This window comes from Psammomys obesus, unplaced genomic scaffold, assembly GCF_907164565.1.
Source record: "Psammomys obesus unplaced genomic scaffold, mPsaObe1.curated_primary_1811, whole genome shotgun sequence".
In the NCBI taxonomy this organism is placed as follows: domain Eukaryota; kingdom Metazoa; phylum Chordata; class Mammalia; order Rodentia; family Muridae; genus Psammomys; species Psammomys obesus.
This window is the reverse complement of record NW_026592439.1, coordinates 580,056-604,917: the sequence shown is the minus strand read 5'-3', so window position 1 is coordinate 604,917 and position 24,862 is coordinate 580,056. Positions and strand designations below refer to the sequence as shown.

General features: G+C 41.6%; 1 protein-coding gene across 2 annotated transcripts in view; it reads right to left on the bottom strand.

Moving 5' to 3' along the window:
• Positions 1-1,282: 1,282 nt before the first annotated feature.
• The window catches only part of Cd48 (CD48 molecule), a 59,690-nt gene continuing 36,110 nt past the window's right edge, over positions 1,283-24,862 (bottom strand). The window contains exons 3-6 of one of the 2 annotated variants that reach the window (XR_008720838.1): positions 16,714-17,016; positions 13,593-13,859; positions 8,724-8,944; positions 1,283-1,339 (exon numbers count right to left, since the gene is read on the bottom strand). Coding sequence is in view for 1 of the 2 variants with exons in the window: in XM_055613316.1 (XP_055469291.1) it covers positions 8,865-8,944; positions 13,593-13,859; positions 16,714-17,016 (650 nt within the window). In the remaining variant the exon portion in view is untranslated. Of the gene's footprint in view, positions 1,340-8,548; positions 8,945-13,592; positions 13,860-16,713; positions 17,017-24,862 lie in introns of those variants that run through there. The other variant, XM_055613316.1, reaches the window with a different exon arrangement.

Below are 24,862 nucleotides of genomic sequence, written 5' to 3'. Positions count from 1 at the left end.
TGCAGAAGAAAAGGAAACATTTTGTAACTTAGACTCAATTTTTTTCTTTGAATTTATTTATTTGATCATTTTACGTCCAGATCAGAGTCTCTTCTCTCCTCTCCACCCAGTCCCACCTCATGCCCCATTTCCTCATTTCTCCCTCCGTTTCTCCTCATAGAAGGGGAGGTCCTCCTATGGGTACCAACCCAGCTTGATACATCAAATTGCAGCAAGACCAAGTGCATCCTCTCCCACTGAGACTAGACAAGGCAGCCCCACTAAGAGAAAGGAATGCAAGAGCAGGCAAAGAGTCAGAAACAGCCACTACTCCTATTGTTAGGGGACCCACATGATGACCAAGCTGCATATCTGCTATGTATGTGTGTGGGCCCTAAGTCCAGCCCATGCGAGATCTTTGGTTGGTGGTTCAGTCTCTGTGAGTCCCCACTGGTCCAGGTTTGTTTACTTTGTAGGTCTTCTTCTGGTGTCCTTGGTTCCTCGGGCTTCCTCAATCCTTCCCCTGCTCCTCTTCCACAAGACTCCTCGGGCTCTACATATTCTTTGTAGGTCGGTCTCTGCATCTATTTCACCAGCTTCTGGGTGGAGTCTCTGAGAATATATTTATGCTAAACCTCTGTCTGTAAGAATAACAGAGTATTGTTAACAGTGTCAGGGGTCGGCTCTCTCCTGGGGGTGTGTCTCAAGTCGGGTCAGTCGTTGGTTAGCCATCCCCTCAATCTCTGCTCCGTTTTTATCCTTGCACTACTTGTAGGCAGGACAAATTTTGGGTCAAAAGTTTTGAATATGGGTTGGTTTCCTCCTCCCTCCACTGGAAGTCCCATGTGGCTACAGGAGATGGCTACTTTAGGCTCCATATCTTTCACTGCTAGGAATCTCAGCTAGGGTCACCCCCATAGACCTGTCCCAGAGATCCTCCCCCGACACACAGATTTCCATTCTCTCTTTCAGCCTTTCCCCTCCCCACTCCTAATTCCCACCCCTGTGCCCCCTACCCCTCTCCCATCCAGGTCCTTATCTCCATCTACTTCAGATGGCTATTTTATGTCCCCTTCTTAGTCAGATTCAAGTGTCCTCCCCTGGGCCCTCCTTGTTACTTAGCTTCTCTGGGTCTGCGGCTTGTAGCCTGGTTATCCTGTACTTTATGGCTAATATTCATTTATAAGTGAGTACACACCATTGTGTGTCTTTCTGTGTCTGGCTTACCTCACTCAGGATGGTATTTTTTAGTTCCATCCATTTGTCTGCAAATTTCATAAAAGAAGAAAAAGTAGGGAACAGCCGTGAACTCATTGGCATAAGAGTCAACTTCCTGAACAGAACACCAACAGCACAGGCACTAAGATAAAAAAAAATTAATAAATGGGACCTCATGAAACTGAAAAGCTCCTGTAAGACAAAGGACACCAGGACAAAATGACAGATTGGGAAGAGATCTTCACCAACCCTACATCTGACAGAGGGCTAATATTTACAATATATAAAGAACTCAAGAATTAACACCAACAAACCAAATAACCCAATTAAAAAATGGGTACAGAGCTAAACAGAATTCTGAATAGAAGAATCTCTAATGGCCAAGAAGCATTTAAATGTTCAATGTCCTTAGTCATCAGGGAAATGCAAATCAAAACGGCTCTGAGATTCCATCTTATGCCAGTCATAATGGCTAAGATCAAAAACTCAAGTGACAGCACATTCTGGTGAGGATGTGGAGCAAGGGGAGCACTCCTGCATTGGGAGTGGGAGTGAAAACTCGTACAACCACTGTGGAAATCAGCGGTTCCTTAGAAAACTGGGAACAGTTCTACCTCTAGACCCAGTTATACCACTCCTGGGCATATACCCGAAGGATGCTCCGCCATGCCACAAGGACGCTTGCTCATCTATGTTCATGGCAGCCTTATTCATAATAGCCAAAAACTGGAAACAATCTAGGTGTCCATCAACAGAAGACTGGGTAAAGAAAGTGTGGTATACACTTACACTATGAATACTCCTCAGCTATTAAAACCAAGAATATCATGAAAATTTCAGGCAGATGGGTAATAATTTAGACTTTAAATGGTATGTTTTCCTGTATTTTAAACAAGGGCTCACAGAAATTCTGTGTGTGATGATGAGAGAAGGGGAAGACAGGCAAGAGCTGTTTCTTGTGACCTGGCCCATTTAAGGTAGGAATTTGCCTCAGATTTCCAAGATATCAGAACGAACAGAAAGGTAGTTCTTGGAGCGATGTGGCTGCCTCAGCATCAGAGCATCAGCGTGCTCAGCTGTGATATAAAGAGGCATTCCTTTTCTCATTACTGTTTCCCCACAGCATGCATTTTCATTCCATTCTTCCTCTCCCACAAAAAAAAAAAAAAAAAAAAAAACCAAAACAGAGGCGAGAAAGGGCTGTTACTTCCAGAGAGGAGGCTAAGATAGCCTGCCTGGTTGGAGGAGGCATTCTGCTGAGATCTGAGCTTGGGGTGGGACCAAAGGCCGGGCTGAGGGAGAAAGAGCAGATGTCTTCAGTAGCACAGGCCAGCTTCTGATACCAGACAAAGTCCAAACTTTCTTGCTTGCATTTGCAGTGCAGATGAGGTAGCTGCTCCAACTTTCAGTGGTTCAAACCCAAGCTCCTTACATTAGGTCATTTTGCTTCCCAGACTGCCACATCAATTTTATACTTTCTGTTGACTAGAAGCAATCATGTGATGAAGCTGGTGCAAAGAGAAAAGACTTTTTTTTTTTGATGACCAAAGGAAAAAATAAAATAGTTTGGTGAACAAGTAGCATAGTTTCTGGTAATAAGATCTGCGATGCAGAGAAGTGAAAGGGACCTCAGGGTCAGCACAGAACACACAGAGGCACCAAATTGGCAGTTCAAAGATATTTATTACCCTGAAAGGGGTTTAGGGGTAGGGGCAGCCTCTGGACTAGGCAAAGACAGCAGCGGATGTTTTCATAGGAGTCGTTTTAAGGAGGAAAGGAGGAAGTTTGTATTAGGATGTGTTGGTAAGTTCTGATTGGACAGGTTAATCAGTGTAGCCAAATAATAAATTTTGATTCCTGGACCTTGATGTTTTGATAGTTGGATCTTGGTGATCGGTTTTAGGAATGAATCAGTGAGCAAATAAGGGACTAGATCTTGGGGGCTAGGTTTAGGAATATAATCTAACAGTTTAGCAAGTGTGAGGGAAGGGGGAAGGACAAGACTTGCCATCGCCATGTTTGCAATGCTTGGACCTGTAAGAGAGCCTTTCAGAATGGATTTATTGATTGATTGGTTGGTTGGTTGGTTGGTTGGTTGGTTGGTTGGTTGGTTGGTTGATTTTGTAGCTGGTAAAAGGAAAGGTGGAGGAGACTGATCTAGATAAGCAAAACATGGTAGGAAAGTTTCCTGCAGGAAAACAGCATCCTTTAGTAACCTCTGAGTTCCAGGACCATGAAAGTATTTAACAAGGGAACAAAAAAATTATGGGTGTTTTAGCATGGTCTGGAGCTTTATATTCAATTAATTGCTTGCCACCTCCCGATCTTTACTGTTCTATGAGCAAATGCTCACATATACCAAGTGCTGCTGTGTAACTTTGCCTTCAAAATTATCTCTGATTGGCTAATAAAAAATGGCTAGGCAGAGTTAAGTTTTGTGCACTTAGAGGAGAGAAGAATCGTGGGAGAGAGAAGAAAGGAGAGGAGAGAAAAGGAGTCGCTACGGGTTAGTGTAAAAAAGAACCACGGGGCCAAGACTTTACTCTGAGGATCGGGAAGATGGAGAAAAGCAAAACAAGTGCAAGTATTTATCAGAATGTTGGGCAGGAAGTAGCCCAGGCAGAAATGATTAAAGTAAATGACATGGGGTGGGGGTGGGGGTTGGAGTTGGGAGATAACAAGGTAGCGTAGGGGGTTTATTTCTGCCCATCCCCAGTGGTTTAAGGTTGTTAAAAAAAAATCTAACAGGTAACCAGGTCTTTTAAAATACCGTTAGCTTACTAACCACATAAATCAATATATCAAATATTAAAAATTACTGCAACACCTGGGAGTTACAAAAGGATGAGTCTGTAATCTGTCTGCTTATGATGGAAGACTGTGCTGAGTATAGTGGGTCAGTTTGATGGTTTCACTGTATCTAATGACACAGAGACAATGAAGAGAAGGGCGTTGAGCATGCAGGTCCTCATGAAAGGCTTGGAGGCAAAGCCTTGTGATATAGAGCTGGATGTTCAGCTCACAGGAAACAAGACCTTCTTCTCTTCACAGGAGACCTAAAGAGTCTCTGTTCAAACCACTGCTATGGCTTGGTAGGAGAGAGGGAGCTTGGAAGAGCTGGAATCTCTGGCTTGGCATGGGTATAACGGCAGCACAGCTGACCTTTTCAGATGTGTGCACACATAGGCACCAAAGGCTCAGATTCTGCATCTTGTGTTTCCTGTTTGTTCAGGTTGATGGGACCAGAGCTTATGAAAGATTTAGAACAACTGCAGAATTCTGCATTGTGGATGATATTTAAACAGATTTAAAAAAAAAAAAAAAAAGATTGCAGGAGTGCCTGCCTAGCATATACCAGGACCTCATTCACCCCTCACACAAAATAAAAAATAAATTATCCTTAAACACACACACACACACACACACACACACACACACACAAAACAAACCAGAATCTCATTCCCAGCTCTGTAGCAGAACACCTGCTGCAGTCTCCCTTTCCTCTCTGACCCCGTTCCTAATGGATCACAAAGATCTTCTCCTTCAAACTTTCTTCGCTCAACCCATCCTGTATCCCAGCATCCAACACCAACACACACTCTTTGCGAACGTAATAGCTGAGCAGACCAGGGAAACAGGTAAGCTAAATGAAGACCTTCACCACTCCTGCCTCTCCTCCAAATCTAATCTTCCCTAGCTGTGCAACGGAGCACCTGTTGCAGCTTTCCTCCTTTGTCAACCTCCCCGCCCCATTCACATATTCTGTGGACTTTACAGACTTTCCACTCCTAACCTCCTTTCCACCACTTATTGCTCTGTCTAAAACCCCAATTCCAGCAGGCACTCTGCCAACACCAAAGGCCACTCCTGCCAGGGAAGCAGGTAGGCTGCCTGTAGATCTTCCCCTCTCCTTCTCTTCCTCCAGATCCAATCCCCCAGTCTCATCCAGAGCACTATAGCAGACCTTTTGGGTGACCTCTACTCCCATTCCAGGACAGTCTGCTCTCCTTTCTCCTGCAAAACCTCCTAGCCTATCCCTTCTCTAAGTGTCAGCTCCCAATATGCAAAAACACATTTTACTTCACATCCCAAAAGGCCACACGTTTCAGGTCCACAGAAATTTTTCTATCAGACAATTCACAGCCATTACATTCTTCTAAAATCCACAAAGGAAACAGACACCAAGAAACAAATCAGCCACCAAACAAAGAAAAAACAGAAATCAGCACCCAGATCTATAATTAACCCAATCCCAGGTGCCCTAAATACCAGCATAAAAACATAATAAATAATATCCAGGACAATATGTCTCCACTAGAGCCCAGAAACCTTACCACAGCAGGTCCTGAATAGTCCAACATAACTGAGGCACAAGAAAGGAAAAGACCTTAAAACAGCCTGTACAAAGATGATAGATGTCTTTAAAGAGGAAATGAATAAATTTCTTAAAGAAATCAAGGAAAATACAAACAGTGGAAAGAAATGAATAAAACTATTTAAGACTTGAAAATGGAAATAGAATCAATTAAGAAAATCCAAATTGAGTAATTATGGAAATAAATAATTTAGAAATTTAAACAGGAACTACAGAGGCAAGCTTACCCAACAGAATACAAGAGATGGAAGAGAGACTCTCAGGTATTGAAATATGATAGAAAAGATATGACTCTATATAAGATATATAGATAGATTATAGAAATCTTCTATACATAGATCTCTATGTAAGAAATATAGATATCTATTTAAGATGTATGATATATAAGAAAGCTATGACTGATGTATACATCAGTCAAAGAAAATGTTAAATCTAAAAAAAAAACTCCTGACACAAAATATTCAAAAAATCTGGGACACTATGAAAATCCTAAATAAAAAAAAAAAAAAAATAGAGGTAGGAGAAAAAACTAAGCTCAAAGTCCCAGAAAATATTTTCAACAAAAACAAAATTTCCTAATCTAAAGAAGGAGGTGCTCACCAAAGCACAAGAATTATACAGACCACCAAATAGATTAGAAAGTTCACTATCACATATAATAATCAAAACACTGAACATATAGAACAAAAAGAAAATATTAAAAGGAGCAAAGGAAAAAGACCAAGGAATGGTGTAATGGCAGAACTATTAGAATTATGGCTGAATTCCAGTAGAGATTCTAAAATTCACAAGGGGTGAACAGATGTGCTGCAGACTCTACGAGACCACAGATGCCATCTCTGACTACTATACTCAGCAAAACTTTCAATTACTATAAATGATAAAGCCAAATTTCAAGAATATTCGTCCAAAAACCAAGCTTTTCAGAAGGTGGTAGAAAGAAAACTCCAACATAAGGAGGTTAACTCTAACCATGGGAACAAATAATCTCAGACAAGCAAAATCAAAAGAAGGGAAACACAAACACGCACACACACACACAAACAGCCACTACCACCAACAAAATAATAGGGATCACAAACACTGCTCATTAATGTCTCTCAATATCAATGGTCTCAATTCTCCCCCCCCCCAAAAAAAAGACACAGACTAACAGAATAGGTTAAAAAAAAATCTATCCTTCTGCTACATCGAAGAAACACACTTCAGCATCAAGGATAGACATTACCTCAGGGTGAATAATTAGAAAAAGATACTCCTGGAAAATACACCTAAGAAGCAAGTTGGTATAGCCATTTTGATATATAACAAAACAGACTAATCCAAAACTAATCCGAAGAGATAGGGGATGATATTACATACTCATCAAAAGAAAATTCCACCAAGGGGACATTTCAATTTTTAACATCTATGCCCTAAACACAAGGACACCCGTGTTTGTAAAAGAAACACTACTACAGAGTAACTCACATACTGACCTTCACATACTGAGATTAGGAGACTTCAATGCTCATACTGATCAATAAAGAGATCATCCAGAGAAAGACTCAACAAAGAAATGCTGGAGTTTAACAAACGTTATAAACCAAATGGTCCTAACAGATATTTATAGAACATTTCAACCAAACACAAAAGAATATACCTTCTTCTCTGTGCCTCATGGAACTTTCTCCAAAACTGACCACATACTTAGACACAAAGCAAATCTAAAAAGATACAAGAAAATTGAAAGAACTCGTTGCATCCTATTTGACCATCATGAATTAAAGCTGGATATCATCAACAACAGAAAGCTTACAAACTTGTGGAAACTGAACAACTCTCTACTGAATGAAAAATAGACCAAGGAAGAAATTATGGCCTTTCTAGAATTAAATGAAAGTGAATGCACAGCATACCTAAACTTATGGGACACATAATGTAAATATTTGTGTTTCCCAATGGTCTTAGGTGACCCCTGTGAAATGGTTGTTTAACCCCCAACTGGGTTGTGACCCACAGTTAAAGAACTACTGTTCTATGGTCTTTGTTACAGGAAGATACTCTACAAGCTACCAAAAGAGAAACACAAAATACGACTCAGCCACAAAAGCTTTGATCTACAATCTGTCCCTGCCTGAAAAAAATATGCTAGGGCAATGGTGGGACAAAGATTGTGGGAGTAAGTAACCAATGCCTAATTTGATTTAAGCTTATTCCATGAGATGCAACCCATACCCAACATTCCTTGGGTGAGCAAGAACCAGAGACTAGATAGCCTGGAGACCTACGATAAAAGCAAATACTTCTGATCTTAAAAAAAGAAAACAGTAACAATAAAATGATGCTTAATGATATCCTCTATACTCATAAATCAGTATCTCATTCAGCTATCATCTTTCTGGAGCAGATGGAAATACAGAGACCCACAGGCAAATATTACACACACACAGACCTTGGAACATACAAATCTACATGGGATGTCTTCATCAAATTCCTCCCCTTAGGGCTCAGAGTATTCTGTGAAAGTGGGGGGTGGAAAGAGTGTAAGAGCCAAAGGGGATGGAGGATACAAGAGAACAAGTCTCTAAGTCAACTGAGCAAAGACCAAAACAGCAAGCATAGGCCTTGCACAGGCCTGTACCAGGTCCTCTGCAGATAAATTATAGCTTTAGTTTAGCATTTTAGTGGACCCCTGAACATGTTAATGAGTGGGTCTCTAATTCGTCTGCCTTCTCTTGGGGATCTTTTATTTCTATTGGTTTGCCTTTTCAACTTTGAAGTGATGGTTTTTGTTTCAGCTTTGAAATAATATTTTATTTTGTTGTTACCTGTTAGAAGTTCTTTTCTAATGAAAGACAGAAAGGGAAAGGACCTGGATGGGAGGAGAGGTGGTGATGAACTGGAAAGTGTGGAGGAAGGGGAAACTGTAATTAAGATATATTGTATGAGAAAAAGAATCTGTTTAAAATATTAGCATAATGTCACAAATTTAGGTGAAAAGAATTCATTTGTCTTTAATGTATGTTGGGAAATGGTTATATAAGTTAGATGTTAACCACAGTTTTTAAAAGATTAACTTGAAACTTTTGCATAGGGCTGGACACACAGGTCAGTGGTGGAACACTTTCGTAGCATGCGCAAGGCCCTGGGCTTGTTCCATAGAGCATACTTGCAAACCCGCAGATGTTCAGCGACACACTTTCCTTTGTCCCATAAAGCCAGAGCTGCTTTCCTGGTCAGGAGCACTGCTGGTGACAAAGGCAAGATCCTGTGGCTTTGAAGTTTCTTTCTTGAATGGGAAGAGTTCATCTCAGGTTAGCAGGATGGCAAGGATGATGGGTGCCATGGCCACATGCCAAGTCGAAATCCAACGTAGCCCAGAGGATTTGGCTGAAAGGAGAAAACCCCAAACACTTAGACCTTGATCATTGTGTGGAGGAGGAGAAGGATTGGGCATGGGGATGGCACTCTTAAAACACGAGAAAAGGGTTTCTCCCTCAGCCTAATCCCAGCTGCCTGGGGGGATCCTCCTCCTTGCAAAAGCTCAACCTTTACAGATGTAAAAGAGTTTGGAAATTCTTTAAATGTTATTAGCTGAATCCTGTGATGGACACTAACCCTGACTTATCCATAGGACCAGAAATGAGCCAATCGCAATAAAATAAGGCCATGTCAAGTGTAAATAGATGACCTTAAAAATGTGTATGGTTGACTTTAGGGACAAGGGAGCTACTTTTTTTCTTTCTCTACCACACTAATCATTTAAAGACTGTACCTAGTAGTGTATCAAAGCAAATGCTGAGACTCATTACCAAATCTTAGGCAAAGTGCAGGGAATCATATGAAAGAAGGGGGAGTTAGTAAGCCCTGGAGATGATAGGAGCTCCACAAGGACCAAATATATCAGGGTACAGGGGTCTTTTCTGAGATTGATTCTTCAACCAAGGACCATGCATGGATATAACCTAGAAAGGCTGCACAGACGAAGCCCATGGCAGCTCAGTATCCAAGTGGGTTCCCTAGCAAGGGGAACAGGGACTGTCTCTGACATGAACTCAGTGGCTGGCTCTTTGACCTCCCACCCCCGAAGAAGAAGCAGCCTTACCAGGCCACAGAGGAAAACAGAGCATCCAGTCCTCATGAGACCTGATAGGCTAGGGTCAGATGGAAGGGGAGGAGAACCTCTCCTATCAGTGGACTTAGAGAGGGTCAGGAAGGAGATGAGGGAGGGAGGGTGAGATTGGAAGGGAATGAGAGAGGGGTCTACAGCTGGGATACAAAGTAAATAAACTGTAGTTAATATAAAAAAATAAAAATTTAGTTAAAAAAACTAGAAGGAAAGGAAGGAAAAGGTGATAGGGAAGAGAAAAAGATCATAGGAAGGGGAGCTGAGTGATAAAAATGAGGAGGGAAATTGGAGTGTTCTCTAGGAAATTTTGAGTGCCAAAGGAATGTCAAGATTGGTTTAGCCTTTCTTAAAAACAGGAGGAAGGTAGTTTTCTTTTCTCTGCAGTCACTCCCACTTTTAAAAAGACGGGATTACACCTTTTTCCTTTTCCAGGCCTCAGAATGTTGTACTGATAGGAAAATGACCAGCCTAATAAACTATCCTCATAACCTGATGTCTACCACATTGGATCTGTAGTGAGAGAGCATGTCAGGAGAGGGTGAAAAGTGACAAGCCAGCTGAGAAGGGAGCAAGAACATATAGGTCTACAGCCCCTATGCAGAAGCAGAGGCAAAGAAGCCAGCCAGGAGACCAAGCCCTGAAAAACACAATATAGCAATGTCTCCCAGATCCAGGATCTCCGGTGATACGATATTATATGGAAGTTGCAATGGTTAGAGTCTGAGCCTTGGTAGCCCTAAAAACCTGGGCTCAGCCACTCATCTTTAACAAGCCAATGAAAGAGACAAAGTAATATCAAAAGCACAAAGGGGTTATTAAATAAAACTACATTGGCAAAAGGGAAAAGAGGTCCAGCAACCTCCCCGCTACAATCCGTATTCAGGTCCCAATGTGAAGTTCAGACTTAAACTGAAGGCAAGAAGTGTGCAGAAGTAAGCAATCTCAGTCGGCGTGTGGTCCTTCATGTCATTATCCTGGTTTTAACCCCGCCTGCAAGGTGTCCTGGCAAGCTGTGATAACTATGTGAAATCTCTTCCCTGGAGATACATTCCGTCTCTGGCTAGTGCCAAGCTCTATAGCACTTTTTTGCTAATATCAGACTCCTAGAGAAATTCTAGCTTCTTGGGGTCTGTCTTAGTGTTCTATTGCTGTGAAAAGACACCACGTCCATGGTAACTCTTACAAATTGGGGCTGGTTTACAGTTTCAGAGGTTTAGTCCATTAGCATGAAGCATAGCAGCACGCAGACAGCCATGGTGCTGGAGAAGAAGCAGCAGGTAGAGAAAGACCATGGGGCCTGGCTTAAGCATTTGAAATCCCAAAACTATCCCCAGAGACACAATTTCTCCAACAAGGCCATACCTGCCCTAACAAAGACACTGCTCCTAGTCCCTGTGAAGAAGCACCACTCCCTCGTAACCAAACATTCAAATAGATGAGCCTATGGGCCATTCTCATTCAGACTACCACTCCCTTGTTTTTCCCTTGTCTGGTTTCCAAAAGGAAGGTTATAGATTCTCTTTATTGGAATATCTTTATTCCTGACAGTATGGTTACATTTCCCTACTCTTTGTTTTCATATATATCAGTCTTTTTTTTTTTTTAACTGAAATTTCTTTTTCATATAATATATTCTGGTCAGGGTTTTTTCTCTTTCATCTTCTCCCAGATCTTCGCCACCTCCCCACCCATCCAACCCCACATCTTCATTTTCCGTCTCTTTAGAAGAAAGGCAAATAAGCAAAGCAGAATAAAACAAACAATCAACGACAACAAAACAAAGAAAAAGCATGAGAAACGCACACACGTAGGCGCATAAAATCAGAAACCATAGTATGTACGCAAAAAAAAAAAAAAAATAGTAAAGGTTTAAAAAATGCCCAGAAAACTAATCTCTAAAGATACCGTTGGATTCATTTTCTGTTGGCCATCTCCTGCTGTGCAGGGGCCTGCCCTTTAGTGTGGTCCCTATAGCCAGTAAGAGAAAACTATATCCATTGGAGAAAATTAATTGTTCCTTGGCAAGCGGTTGACACTTGAAAATAGCTTCGGGTTAGGGATGGGGACTCATGTCCGCTTCCCCCTCTCAGTGCTGGCTTGGACCTATAGTCTCTATGAGTTCATACGTGCGTCTGTCCTTACACGCCTGGAAGGCTCTGTTTCCTTGCTGCCTTCCATCCCCATTGGCTCTTACGGTCTTTCTGCCTCCTATTTTGCATAGCTCCCTGAGACCTGATACACCTCAATCTTAAGATAAAATATGCTTGCCTGTGAAACAAATATCACGAATAGAACATAAGTAGGAACTACAATCAGAAGACAGTAACTGGCAAGTGATTGTGCATAAAAATAAACCTGTTGGCTTTAGTTATTTTTAGAAGGAATAGTACAAATGGCTTCCATTTTGTTGTTGTTGTTGTTGTTGGCTTTGAGACAAGATCTCACTATGAAGACTGCACTGACTCCAAACTATTTTACTCTCCTGCCTCATTCTCCCAAGTGCTGGGATTAGATGAGCCAACAGGCTCTACTTTCAACAGCTAACATTGAAATTACATGTTCCCAAACAGAGAACATACGTGTATCTTTAGAATACCTTTATTCTTGCCAAGGAAGTTACATGGACATGACAAAGGCTACAGTAAAACATTACAACCACAGATTTGAGCTCTTCTGGAAAAAACAGTGTACGTCAGCACTAGAGGGTAAGCAAGTTTAAATATGGAGGGTGGGTGGTTAGAGTTCTGGAGATTGTGAACAAATTTATTAAGGGATCCCCTAAGTCCTGTCGTCTCTGGAGTTAGAGGGACCAAGCCAACTTAGATGCTAATAATTTACCATTAATTAATTACTATTTACCATTTATAATTAAATAATTAATTAACCAGGATCGATGTTAGACAGGTTACATGTATCATTAATTTATTCCTTATAGCATTATAAGAACTATTATTTTATCTTACATTTCAGATAAAGATAGCTTGGAGAAACTGAGCAACTTAGTTAAACTCAGTTGTCAACTTGGTGGGCTATGTCATCACCTAAGAGATGCCCTTCCAAGAGTGTCTGTTAAGGGTGTTTAGAAATGTTTAACTTAGGAGGGAAGATCTACGCTAAATGTGGGCAACACCATCCCATAACCTGGCCTCTCCAACGGACTGAGATGTGGAAAAGAAGGAAACCCACTGAGCATTCATCTCTCTGCTTCCTGACTGTGGGCGTGAAAGGCTATCTCACATCTTCATCACCACGCCTTCCCATCATGATGGACTGTGTTCTCAACCTTCCTCCTTTAAGTTGCTTTTGTGTGGTATTCTGCAATATCAACAATAAAATAACAACAACAACAACAACAATTCAGTGACTGTATCAGGAGTGATGTTACTGACTCTGAAATCTTAGGCTTCATTGACACCTGTGGAGGTCTGGATTAAAGGGAAATGACACTGTGAATGGATGCCCCTAGGCAATGCAGAGAAATCTGTTTCACACAGCCTAGAGTTTGTCTTCCTACCTTTTCCAAGGACCGTAATATGGTACAGTCTCTAGCTGAGGACAAGACTCTCCTTTTCACTAGCCTCTCTCTCTCTCTCTCTCTCTCTCTCACATCCACTCTTCCTCATTTCCTTGCCTGGACTGCTCTCCCACTTGCTTACTTTCCCTAACTGTCCTGATATCTGAGACTGTCCTACAGTTAATCGGGACGCAGCTTTTAGGACAGATAAGGTGAACTGGCTGGTAGGTGGCTGTAGAGCCAGCCAGGTGGAAATCAAGTCTCTCAAACGTCAACGACACCTTTGAGATTCTCCACCGCTTTCTCTGTCAGGTGGAGTAGGAACCCCCACACCTTCATTCAAAAGAAGTCAGTCATCTTGTGCCCGCCTCAGCTCCTTGGGACATGATTCTTACCCAGAGAACAAGGTGGCATGAAGTACACTGTGTCATTCTTGCTGCTGATAGGATTGCTGACTTGGCAGGTGTAGAACGCAGACTTGTTCTGTGGGGTGACGGTGATTTCGAGCACATCTCCTGGCTCCATTTGGGGAAGAGGCCCTGAGTCCCCATACCAAGTGTAGGTATCAGGCTGCTCCTGTACTTCACATGATAGCCTCAGATAACAGGAGCCAGTCAAATCCTCAGACCTATTGATCTTTATGGAAGGCTTGAACACAGGATCTGAAAAAAGTTTGTTATGAAACAATGGGCTTATGCATTTGTGCAGCATTTATGATGCAAGATTTAGACAACAAACTACGAAGGGAACCACGGAGGGGCCATGATTGACATTCAAGATGGTTATGGACACGAGACTCCTACAGATGGAGCTAGGGAGCAACTTTGTACCCAAGAGGCTACTTTTTGATACTAAGAAAGATCCAGAAGGGGGAGCCAGAGTCCCTTACATGCCACTAAGAACAAAGTGGGATGATGGTCCTCTGTGAGCCAAGTACTGATGTGGATACCAGCTGGCTTCCAACTGAGTTTCCTGACTATCTGAGATACTCAGGGCCTGTCCTCCAACTATAAACCACAGCAAGCACTAGTGAGCCACTTTGTCCCTCAAGAATTCTGGAGTTCAGATTCAGGGAGAATCCTGAAGGGCCTCAACCTGTACACAGCAAAGCCCTTCACATTATCATCACTGGATGCTTAGAGCTATAAACCTGTCATCTTTGCCTCCCTTGTGAATCTGAAGCTCATAGAAATGCATTTGTTTAGTTTGCCTAGATGATGTAATGTCTTTTCCTTTTTGACTTTCTGTCTAAGTACTTAAAAAACCCATTAAGTTTGCTTCATTCCGGAGAATTCTTTCCTGTGAGATAGTCAAAAGTCCAACTTTACCTGAGAGAAATCTCCACTGGGAAAGTGAACTCTTTAGGCCACTGGTGCCTGTTAATCTGGAAACCCAAACACACACTGTGCCTGTGACCATCTTACAAACTGTAGAAAGCTGTGAGACAAAGGCTAGAACACAAAAATCTAACTGCGAAACAGACTAATTGATCCTTTCTTGAAGAAAATGGAACCCGGACCCTGGATTGTTTCTGAAGCTGTTTTTGCTGAATTCCATGTCAAGGAATATGTAGTTATAAGCCTGCCCATTTTGAAAGAGAAAGGAAGATATAGGAGTCCCACTCATTCTTAGCCTCAGATTTCTTTGTTCTTAGCTCTACCAGTGTAGCAGGAAGACACACCACAACATAGCCACCAGGGGCCTAAGGAGTTTCCTGTCCCTTTGGAGACCTCCATTTGGGTAAAGCTGGATCCTTGATGGTCCTGCAGAAGAGAATTCCATGATGAACCAGAACAAGGCAAAGTTAGTGCATTTACTAAGTATTTAGACAGAAGGTCACATAGAAAAAAGCGTTACACAGTCTAGGCAAACTGTAAGTAAATGCATTTTTCTTTATGAGATTATTCAGATTAGGCACAAAGCCCAAGCTTTATGTTGAGTTAAATCATGTTGATGGCAGGATCTTTAGGCTCCTGAGGCTCTGGACTCTGAACTGAGTGAGCCCTGTTCTCAGTCTTCCTCCTCTCAGCCCTTTTAAAAAGTCTTTTACTCCCTTGAATTTCTCTATGGAGTTTCTTAGAACAACTCCATTTTTGGTAAAGGTACAACGAATTGAACTCTGTTACTTCCCGCCAAAGGGCCTTACCTGATATGGACAAAGAGATATTACTATCTTACACCATTGTACCACAGCTACTAAGCCACTGACCAGAGGGGTTTGGGTTATTACAGAAGTGTTAATAGACATATAATAACCATACATACTTGTGGGGTACTTTGTGATACTTCAGTATACATATATAATAATTACATCAAGAAAATTAAGATTTGCCTCCTCAAATATTTATAATTCCTATATATGTGAATTAGGAATCTTTGAGGTGTTCTTTTCCAGCTATTTTGAAATGCTGTTCTATGGATCCTGAGAGATAAATCCCTTCTATTTAATTGTTTTGGCATTTATTATCCAACTTCCCCTTAGTTACTATGAAATCAACATTCTTGGCTTTCACAAATGAGTGGGGGAGAACATGGAGGGTTTGGCTTTCTGCAGATTCTTCTTTCATTGAATCAGATCTTTAAACATAGGTCTCTCTGACTCTAAGGATAATGTCTTATTTCCAGAAAACTGGTTAGCCTGTAGCTGTAAGTGGAAATTTATGTCACACTCAGTCTGAAAGAACTTTCTCCTTGAGAGCTCTCTCAATTTATCTTTTTAGTATCTTTTTTCTATATGTCTAATAAAGTCTGAGTTCAGACAGAATTAAAGTACCTTCAACACTGATATGCTTACAGGATGGAATAAAGGAACTAGAGAAGAAATAGTCTGGTGTTGTTTCTTCCTGTTTGTGGCTCCTCAAAAGGGTGTCATGTTGAAGGTTAGGCCATTAGTGGACAGTACTTATGGAAAGCGATTTTTTTTTTTTTTCAAAAAGTTCCGACCTCTCATCAGTTGATTGATTCATTAATGGATTCATAATTGAATGGACTATTGGGAAATGGTAAAAATGGGGAGGGACCTCGTTGAGAAAGCATCACTAGGAACATGTCTTTGAAAAGTGTATCTTGTGCTTGGCCCTTCATCCGAGTACCTCCTTCCCAGCCTGAGGTGGGCAGAACTGCTTCATTGTTCCCATCCCCGCCACGATGCTCTGCTCATACTGATAAAGCCAGTTGCCCATGGACTACAACCGAATGAACCTTACCTTGTCTGAATTCTCTGCCTTGCACATTTTGTCTTAATAACGAAGCTCTAATGCAATTCCTCTTTAAATCTTAGACTTCCTTCAGATGATATTTTAAATGGGCAACAGTTCTATGAGCTTTGATATCTATTGGCTAGGGCTCACTTACAAATAGAAATATCTCTGGTAAAAATGAACTGTGTCCTGATGTTCTCTTCTCCCTCTCCCAGTCAGCACTGACACCTCCCCACCACCACCACCACAATCCCCGACTCCCAGAAGAGCAGCAAGGTCCTTGAATGGGCATTTGTCCCTTGACTCCCAAACTCACCAAATACTGTTAGGGTTATCAGCCACTCTCTCTCATTTTCATTCAACAGTCTCAAGTAGTAGGTGCCCCTGTCCTCTTTCCGGAGGTTATAGATACTAAGGGCACCACTTCTATTGTCAAGTTTGACCCTGTCCTTAAATCCAGAATTGAAGATAATCTTTGTACCACCATAGTTGTACTCTAAAATCTTCTGTTTCGTAGTGTGAAGCCAGGTGAGACGCTTGTAGGGTCCAAGCTGTTTCTTGAGGACATTCAGGGTTATGTTGCTGCCAGTTGCTGCATTTATGTTTTGTTCTGAATTACCTGCCAATGAAAGTCAGAGTGAAATCCATCATGGAGAAATCAGTGCTTTCCAGTGGCCCAGATTTAACGAGCTGGTAGGGGAGGAAGGAACCCACCCAAGAAACAGGGGTGGGCAGGGCAGGGTGGAATAGAATTTACTGATTATAATCCCAAATTTCTTCTGTTGTACAAGAAGACAAAGGACAATAAGCTGATATTGATTCTTTCTCATTCATAGCCTCTCTCTATCTCCTCTCACAGAGTTTCAGATACATTGGTCCCAAGTCTCCCTCTATGGGCTTGTTTCTTGGTTGTTCAGATTTATTCAGTCAGTACATTGATTTTAGACATAGATATTGTTACAGAATTATACTCTAGCAGATTTAATACAAAAGTGTGAACTGAACATAAAAACAAATCAATCTGGGTTGGGGATGTAGCTTAGTTGGTAGAGTGCTTGCCTGTAATCCTAGTCCTCAGAAAATACAGGCAAGAGGATCACAAGTTCAAGGTCATCCTTGTCTACATAGTAAGCCTGAGGCCAGCCTGGGCTACCTACATAAGAGCCTGTCTCAAAAAATTTAACAGTGTATTATCTTGTTACTATAGTAAAGACAAGGACAAGGTGGGGGACCAAGCTGCTATTCGGAGTACAGAATAGGGTTGGAGGAAAGCTGGCGATATCTCTTTGGAGCCATGGCCACTAGTGTAATTTAGAAGATGTTTAAAAACTGACACTTGCTGAGAATCATGTATCAGGTACTATATGAGGAGATGGGAGTATGTCAGTGAATTAATTTTAAGAGGCCCTTGAGCTAACAGTAAGAAGTAAATATTCCTGCCAGGGAAGCAGGTAGACTGAGTGCAGACCTTGACCTCTCCTTCTGCTCCTCCAGATTTAATCCCCCAGCTTCATCTCCTGATTTGCAGCAGAATACCTGTTGCAGACCCTCTCCCCCTGATCCTTAGGGATATCCCACAGATATTCCTATCCAAACCTTCTTAGCCCCACCCAGTGATTTGTCCCAGTCCCCAAATTCAACAGGCACTTCCTTGGAACCCACAGGGAAACAAGCAGACTAATTGCAGATATTCGCTCTTCCCCCATTCCTCCAAGTCTAATCTGTGAGTCTCATCCCCACCTCCATAGCAGACCTTCTGCTGTGGCCTCTCCTCACCCTCTGCACCCATTCCCATATACAAATGTCAAACAGACTGAGAAACATATCAGGGAAACAACCCCTTTCATAATAGCGTCATAAAATATAGAGTATATTGTGTTAACTCTAACCAAGCAAGTAAAAGACCTGTATGATAAAACTTCAAGTCATCAAAGAAAGAAATTAAAGAAGATATCAGAAGACAGAAAGATCTCCCATGCTCATGGATCTGTAGCATTAGCATAGTAAAAATGGCCATCCTGTCAGAAGCCATCAACAGGTTCAGTGCAGTCCTCATCAAAATTCCAACACAATTCTTTATAGATCTTGAAAAGAGAATTGTCAACTCTAAATGTATCAAAGACTTCAACATAAAACTAGATACACTGAACCTGATAGAAGAGAAGGTGGGGAATATTCTTTTTTTTTTTCTTTTTAAAAATTTTTTATATATTTTTTTTACAATTTATTCATTTTATATCCTGATTGTAGCCCTCTCTCTCATTTCTTCCCTGCCCAATCCTCCCTTCCTCTCCTCCCACCCCCCATCCTTTTCCGATAGTCCACTGAAAGGGGGAGTCCTCCTTCCCTGTCATCTAAGCCTAGCTTATTGAATCTCATCAGGATTGCCTGGATCCTCTTCCTTTGTGGCCTGGCAAGGCCACACTGCCAAGAGTAAGTGACCAAAAAGCAAGCAACCAAGTTCATGTCAGAGATAGCCCCTGCTCCCCTTACTTGGGAACCCACATGGAGACTGAGCTGCCTATGGGTTACAACTGAGCAGGGGGCCTAGGTCTTCTCCATGTATGGTCCTTAGTTGGTGCATCAGACTCTACTGGCCCCCATGGGCTGAGATTTTTTGGCTTTTTTGGTCTCCTTGTGGAGCTTCTGTCACCTCCAGATTCTTTTGTTCCCCTGTCTTCCATAAGACTCCCTGCGCTCTGCCCAAAGTTCAGCTGTGAGTCTTTGTATCTGCTTTGATCATGGAGAATATTCTTGAACTCATTGTCACAGGAAAGGTGTTCTGAACAGAAAGAGTGCTGTTAGCACAGGCACTAAAATCAGCAATTAAAAGGACCTCAAGCTTCTGCACTGCAAATACTGTTATTTGGGTAAAGTGGCAGCCTACAGAATGGGGAATAATTTTCACCAGCTTCACATCTAACAGAGGACTAATATTTAAAATACATAAAGAACTCAAGAAACTAGATATAAACAAACCAAATATTCCAATTAAAAATAGGGTACAGATATAAACAGAGAATTCTCAATATAGGAAACCCAATTGGCTGAGAAACACTTAAAGAAATATTCGATTGCAAATCAAAACCACCCTGATATTTTATCTTATAACTGTTAGATGGCAGAGATCAATAACACCAGCTCATGCTGGTGAGGATGTGGGGTAAAGGGTATCTGTTGCTAGTGGAAGGGCAAACTTGTACAAGCACTATGGAAATCAATATGGTGGTTCCTCAGAAACATGGGAATAAATCTACCTCAAGATCTAGCTACATCATTCTTGGGCATATACCTAAGGAATGTTTCATCCTACTACAGAGACGCTTGTTCAGTCATGTTCATTGCTGCTCTATTTGTAATAACCAGAAATTGAATACTCCCTAGATGTCTTTTAATAGAAAAATTGATAAAGAAAATGTAGCACCTTTACACAATGGAGTATTATTCATCTGTTTAAAAAAAACGACATCATTGGGCTGGAGAGATGGCTCGGCCGTTAAAGGCTAGGCTCACAACCATAAATATAAAAAAAATGACATCGTGAAATTTGAAAGTAAGTGGATAGAACTAGAGAAAAATCATCCAAAGGGAGGTATCTCAGACCCAGAAAGACAAATATGGTATGTATTCACTTATATGTGGATACTAGCTATTAAATTAATGATAACCAAGTTACAATCCATAGAATTACAGAGGTCAGGTATAGAGTAAGGAGGGTACAGAAAGATCTCCTTAGGAAAGGGTAATACAATAGATAGTTATGGATGGATGATGTAGCTGATACTGGAAGATCAAGTAGGGAGACAGAGGGGGGAAAGGTGATGAGGGAGGAAATATGTGGAGAGACAGCTAAAATTAAGGGCAATTTGAGGGGTATTGTGGAAACCTAATACGATGTAATTTTCCTAAAATACATACATATATGAAGCTGATCTAAATAAAATCTCCAAATAATGGGAGAGAGAGCCCCAACTGGCCATCTTTTGTCACCAAATGAAGCTTCCAGTATTGGAACTGGTTTACATATAATTGAGTTCTTGGTCAAGGTAGTTCATCCCATGGGAATCCTCAAACAACCCAGGCTGTTGCCAAGACATAAATTGCTCTCCACAAACTGATACCAAGGCTCCATTGCTGAAGACAAAATCTACACAACTCAATGAACATAGCTAAGTCAAACATAATAGAGCCTTCACTCCTCCATCCTAAGGTCTTTGGTGTAGGAAGGAACTCTGCATTCTCACCCAAACAGAAACATAAACCCAGTCACAAAACCTTTGATCTCCAATGGTGTCCTGTCTGCAAGATGTGCTAGGGCAATGGTGGCACAAATCTTGTGGGAGTAATCAACCAATATCTGATTCAACTTAAGACCTACTCCATGAGATGGAAACCAAACTGACACTCTTTGGGTGACCAAGAGCCAGAGACTAGATAGCTCAGAGACTTTGTTAATTAAGTAAACAAACAAACAAACCCAAAAAACCTGTAGCAATAAAATGACTCCTATTTTAGGCACCATCAGAGAAGTTTCCTTCTGCAGCAGATGGGAACAAATACAGAGACCCACAGACACATTATGCAGAGTGAGAGAGCTTGGCATACTCAGCCTAAATGAGGTATCTCTGTCAAATCCCTCTACTCACTGCTCAGTGCTCAGGAAACTCCACAGAAGAGGAATTGGAAAGAGTGTAAGAGCCAGAGGAGATGGAGGACATAAAGAAGACAAGACCCTCTGAATCAATATGATCAAAGCTCATATGAACCCACAGAGGGTGAGGCAATATGCATAGGACCTTCACCAGTCTGCATCCGGTCTTCTATGTATATATTGTGATTTCCAGTTTAGCTTTTTTATGAGCTCCTGGGTGTGTGAAATAAGTGGGTTTCTGATTCTTGGACCTACTCTTGTGCTCTTTTTATTCTGTTTTTTGTTGTTGCTGTTGTTGTTTTTTGTCTAGTTCAGTGTGATAGTTTTTGTTTTATCCTACTATATTTTATTTTGTTGTATTTTATGATTATTCTTTAAAAGCCTGTTTATTTCCTAACAATAAGACAGAAATGGAGCAAATTCTGTTGGAAGAGGCATAGTGGGGTAGTGGGAAGGAGAGGCAGGGGAAATTATAATCAGGATATATTTTATGAGAAAAAAGCCTGTTTTCAGTAAAAAGAAAAAAGAATTAAATATAATAACTAAACATATTGTACAGTATATTAGGTATTGATGATTGCTCTGAAAGAGAAAGCAGGATCATGAGTACAGTGAGAGCGTTAGGTCACTGAGATGTCCTGCATTAGGCGATGAGTTTGTCTTATCTGAGCAAAGGCTTCAAAGAAAGGGGAAACCCAACAGCTATCTTCAGGGACAAACCAGGTAGAGGAAGGTCTACAGCAAAGGCCCTGTGGTGGGGAGTGTACCTGCTATATCTAACCAATATCAAAAAATTCACAATGGATGGTGTGGAGTAAAGAAGGGTAATGGGTGAAGAAAGGAGGTAGTGAAAGTGTTAAAGACAATCAGTAAAGGCATTTTTCTCTTATTGATATTGCTTTACTGTTGCTAAAAACAAAACAAAACAAAAAAAAAACAAAAAATACCCAAACAAACAAACAAAAACAAAACAAAACAAAAAAATCTCAACCAGGTATGGTGGCATGTAATTCCAGAACTAGAGAGGCTAAGGAAAGAAGATCATGAGATTGGGTCCAGCCTAGCTATAGAATGAATTTCAGTTTATGTCAGAGGCAGTCCCTCTTCCCATTACTATGTAATCCACTTGGACACTAAACTGCCATGGGCTACATCTGTGCAGGAATTCTAGGTTTTCTCCATGCATGATACTTGGTTGGAGTATGAGTCTCTGGGAAGACCCCTGTGTTCAAATTTTCTGGTTCTGTGCTCTCCTTGTGGAGTTCCTGTCCTCTCCAGATCTTACTATTTCTCACTTCTTACATAAGATTCCATGCACTCTGCCCAACAGTTGGCCATAAGTCTCAGCATCTGCTTTGATAGTCTGCAGGGCAGAGCCTTTCAGAGGCCCTCTGTGGCAGGTTCCTGTTTTCTTCTTCTGGTGTCCATCCTCTGCCTTTCAGGATGGGGATTGAGCATTTTAGTCAGGGTCCTCCCCCTTGATTAGTTTCTTTAGATGTACATATTTTAGTGGGTTTATCCTATATTAGATGTCTATATGAGTGAGTATATACTGTGTGTATTTGGCCTGCTCTTTGATCACCTCCCCATGAGGAGGGAGCAGCCTTACTAGGCCACAGAAGATAACAATACAGCCACTCCTGATAAGATCTGATAGACTAAGATCAGAAGGAAGGAGAGGGGGACCTCTCCTATCAGTGGACTTGGGGAGGGGCATGTGTGAAGAAGAGGGAGGGAAGGTGAGAATTTTTAACTTCCCTGTAAAAATGGCTCATATTAATATATGTATTTACGTTTTTCTTTAAAGCAAATCATTAAGAAGTAAGAAAGTACAGTAATTTTCATAAAGTATTATCTGAGAAAATTTAGTTTTGAGGCTGAATTACTGTAAACTGATGTCACTGAAGGTTTGGAGTTCCTGTGTTTGTTATTTTGCTGTTGCTGTAATAAAACACTGTAACCAAAAGCAACCTGGGAGGAAGATGTTCATTTTAGTTTACAACTCTCAGGTCATACTCCATCACTGAGGAAGTCAGGACAGGAACTCACGGCAGGAAATGGGAGGTGGACCTGAAGCAGAAACCACAGAGGTCTGCTACTTACTGACTTTCTCATAGAACTCAGGACCACTTGCCCAGGGATGTCACTCTTCCCATTGGCTCAGCCCACCTACAGCAATCATTAATTAAGAAAATGGCCTACAGACTTACCCACAGGTAATCTGGATGAAGGCATTTTCTCAGTTGAGTTTCCTCTTCCTGGATAATTCTAGCTTATGTCAAGCTAACAAAAACCTGACCAGGACAATCCCTTATGTCCCTGTAGGTACTGTAACAGTGTCTTTATGTACCAACAGACTTCTTTAAACAACAATTTAAACACCTGCAATGGGACCACTGCTTCTTTTCAGTCCAACAGCCTAGCCTCTTCATCACTTTCACATTTGGTGATTTCATGTGGATATTTTGGAATTTGCCTGAGAGGAACTAGAATTGGGGGATGTTTAGCTTGAGCTCAAAAGGATATACTTACATGATTCATAGACTCTTCTGTGTGAGGCATTACTACCCAAGTAGGCAAATAAATGATGCCCTGGAATGTAGGGTGATTATTTTATGTGACTAGCTATTTAAATGACCCTATGACCTTCAGTGTTGGCTCTTGGACTTCTAGGAACAGGAGAGGATATAAAAAGTCAGCAGAGGCTGAGAGAGATTGAGTAGGTCCAGCTGATGGAAGAGTAGGGTCAGAGAAGACAGTTGATGTAACAGAGGTTTTGGTTCCTTTGTAAATTCAGTTACATTATGTAAATGTGTTTTTGTTTTAATCCCAAGTGTGGGATTTTAGTTTGGGATTTAGTTTGTCCACAGCCGATAACGGCCTCCTGTGGGGTGTGGCCTTTGCCAGCTGGTGACAGCCTGCCTCGTGCAACACAGAGAGGGGCACGGCCTGGGACTCTGAGGGACATAAATGGGGAGCCTGGAGAGAGAAGGGTATCATAGAATGGTGGCGTGTATGACATGTAGCAGTTTGGAGAGAGCAGAGAAGGCCGGTGTATGGCAGTTTGGGAGACACAGGAGAGATGCTTTGTGGCACTGCGTCTTGAAGGAGACTCCTGGCTGCATTCGCTTTTGGTGGAGATTGGTACAGCCCCCTAAGAACCCATCAACCCTAAACAGCTGGGAGAAGTAAAGGGGTCTGTTCCCCCTCCCCCCACCAGCCTCTTTCCTACCTAGGGCTGGGGGATTGAAAGGGAGAGGCTTTAAGGAAACCCAAATAAAGTAGGGTTTTAAAAATGAGTGTCTACAAGTTGATGCAAGAAGAAAGAAGATTGAGTAGGGCTAGAGGAGAGAAGAAATGAGATTGAGCAGAGTGAAAAATAGAAGACAGCTGAAACTGAATTGGGCTAGCACAGTGAGAGGAGAAGACAGTTTGTGACAGTTGAGCCAGGAGAAGCTGAGCTGAGCCAGAGAAGATATTGTTAAGAGACAGTAGAAGAACCCACACAGAGTAGCAAATGGAGAAGAAAGACATAAAGCTACACTGAAATATCTGCCTCTGCCCACTGTGACACTTCATCTGCCATGTCCCTGCCACAGGGCAACAGGACTGTTAAATATCCACCACCATCAAGAGCCTCCTTGCAAACTACCCAAACCATGAAAGCCTCTATGACCCCAAAGCTTTCAAAATTCATTCAACCCTTCATTTCAGAATCCATCTTTTCAGTCTACCTGTCCACTTGACAAACATTTGTTGAGAACAAACTTGTTAGGTCACAAAGCAGGCCCCCAAAAGGCAGTGCTACTGATCC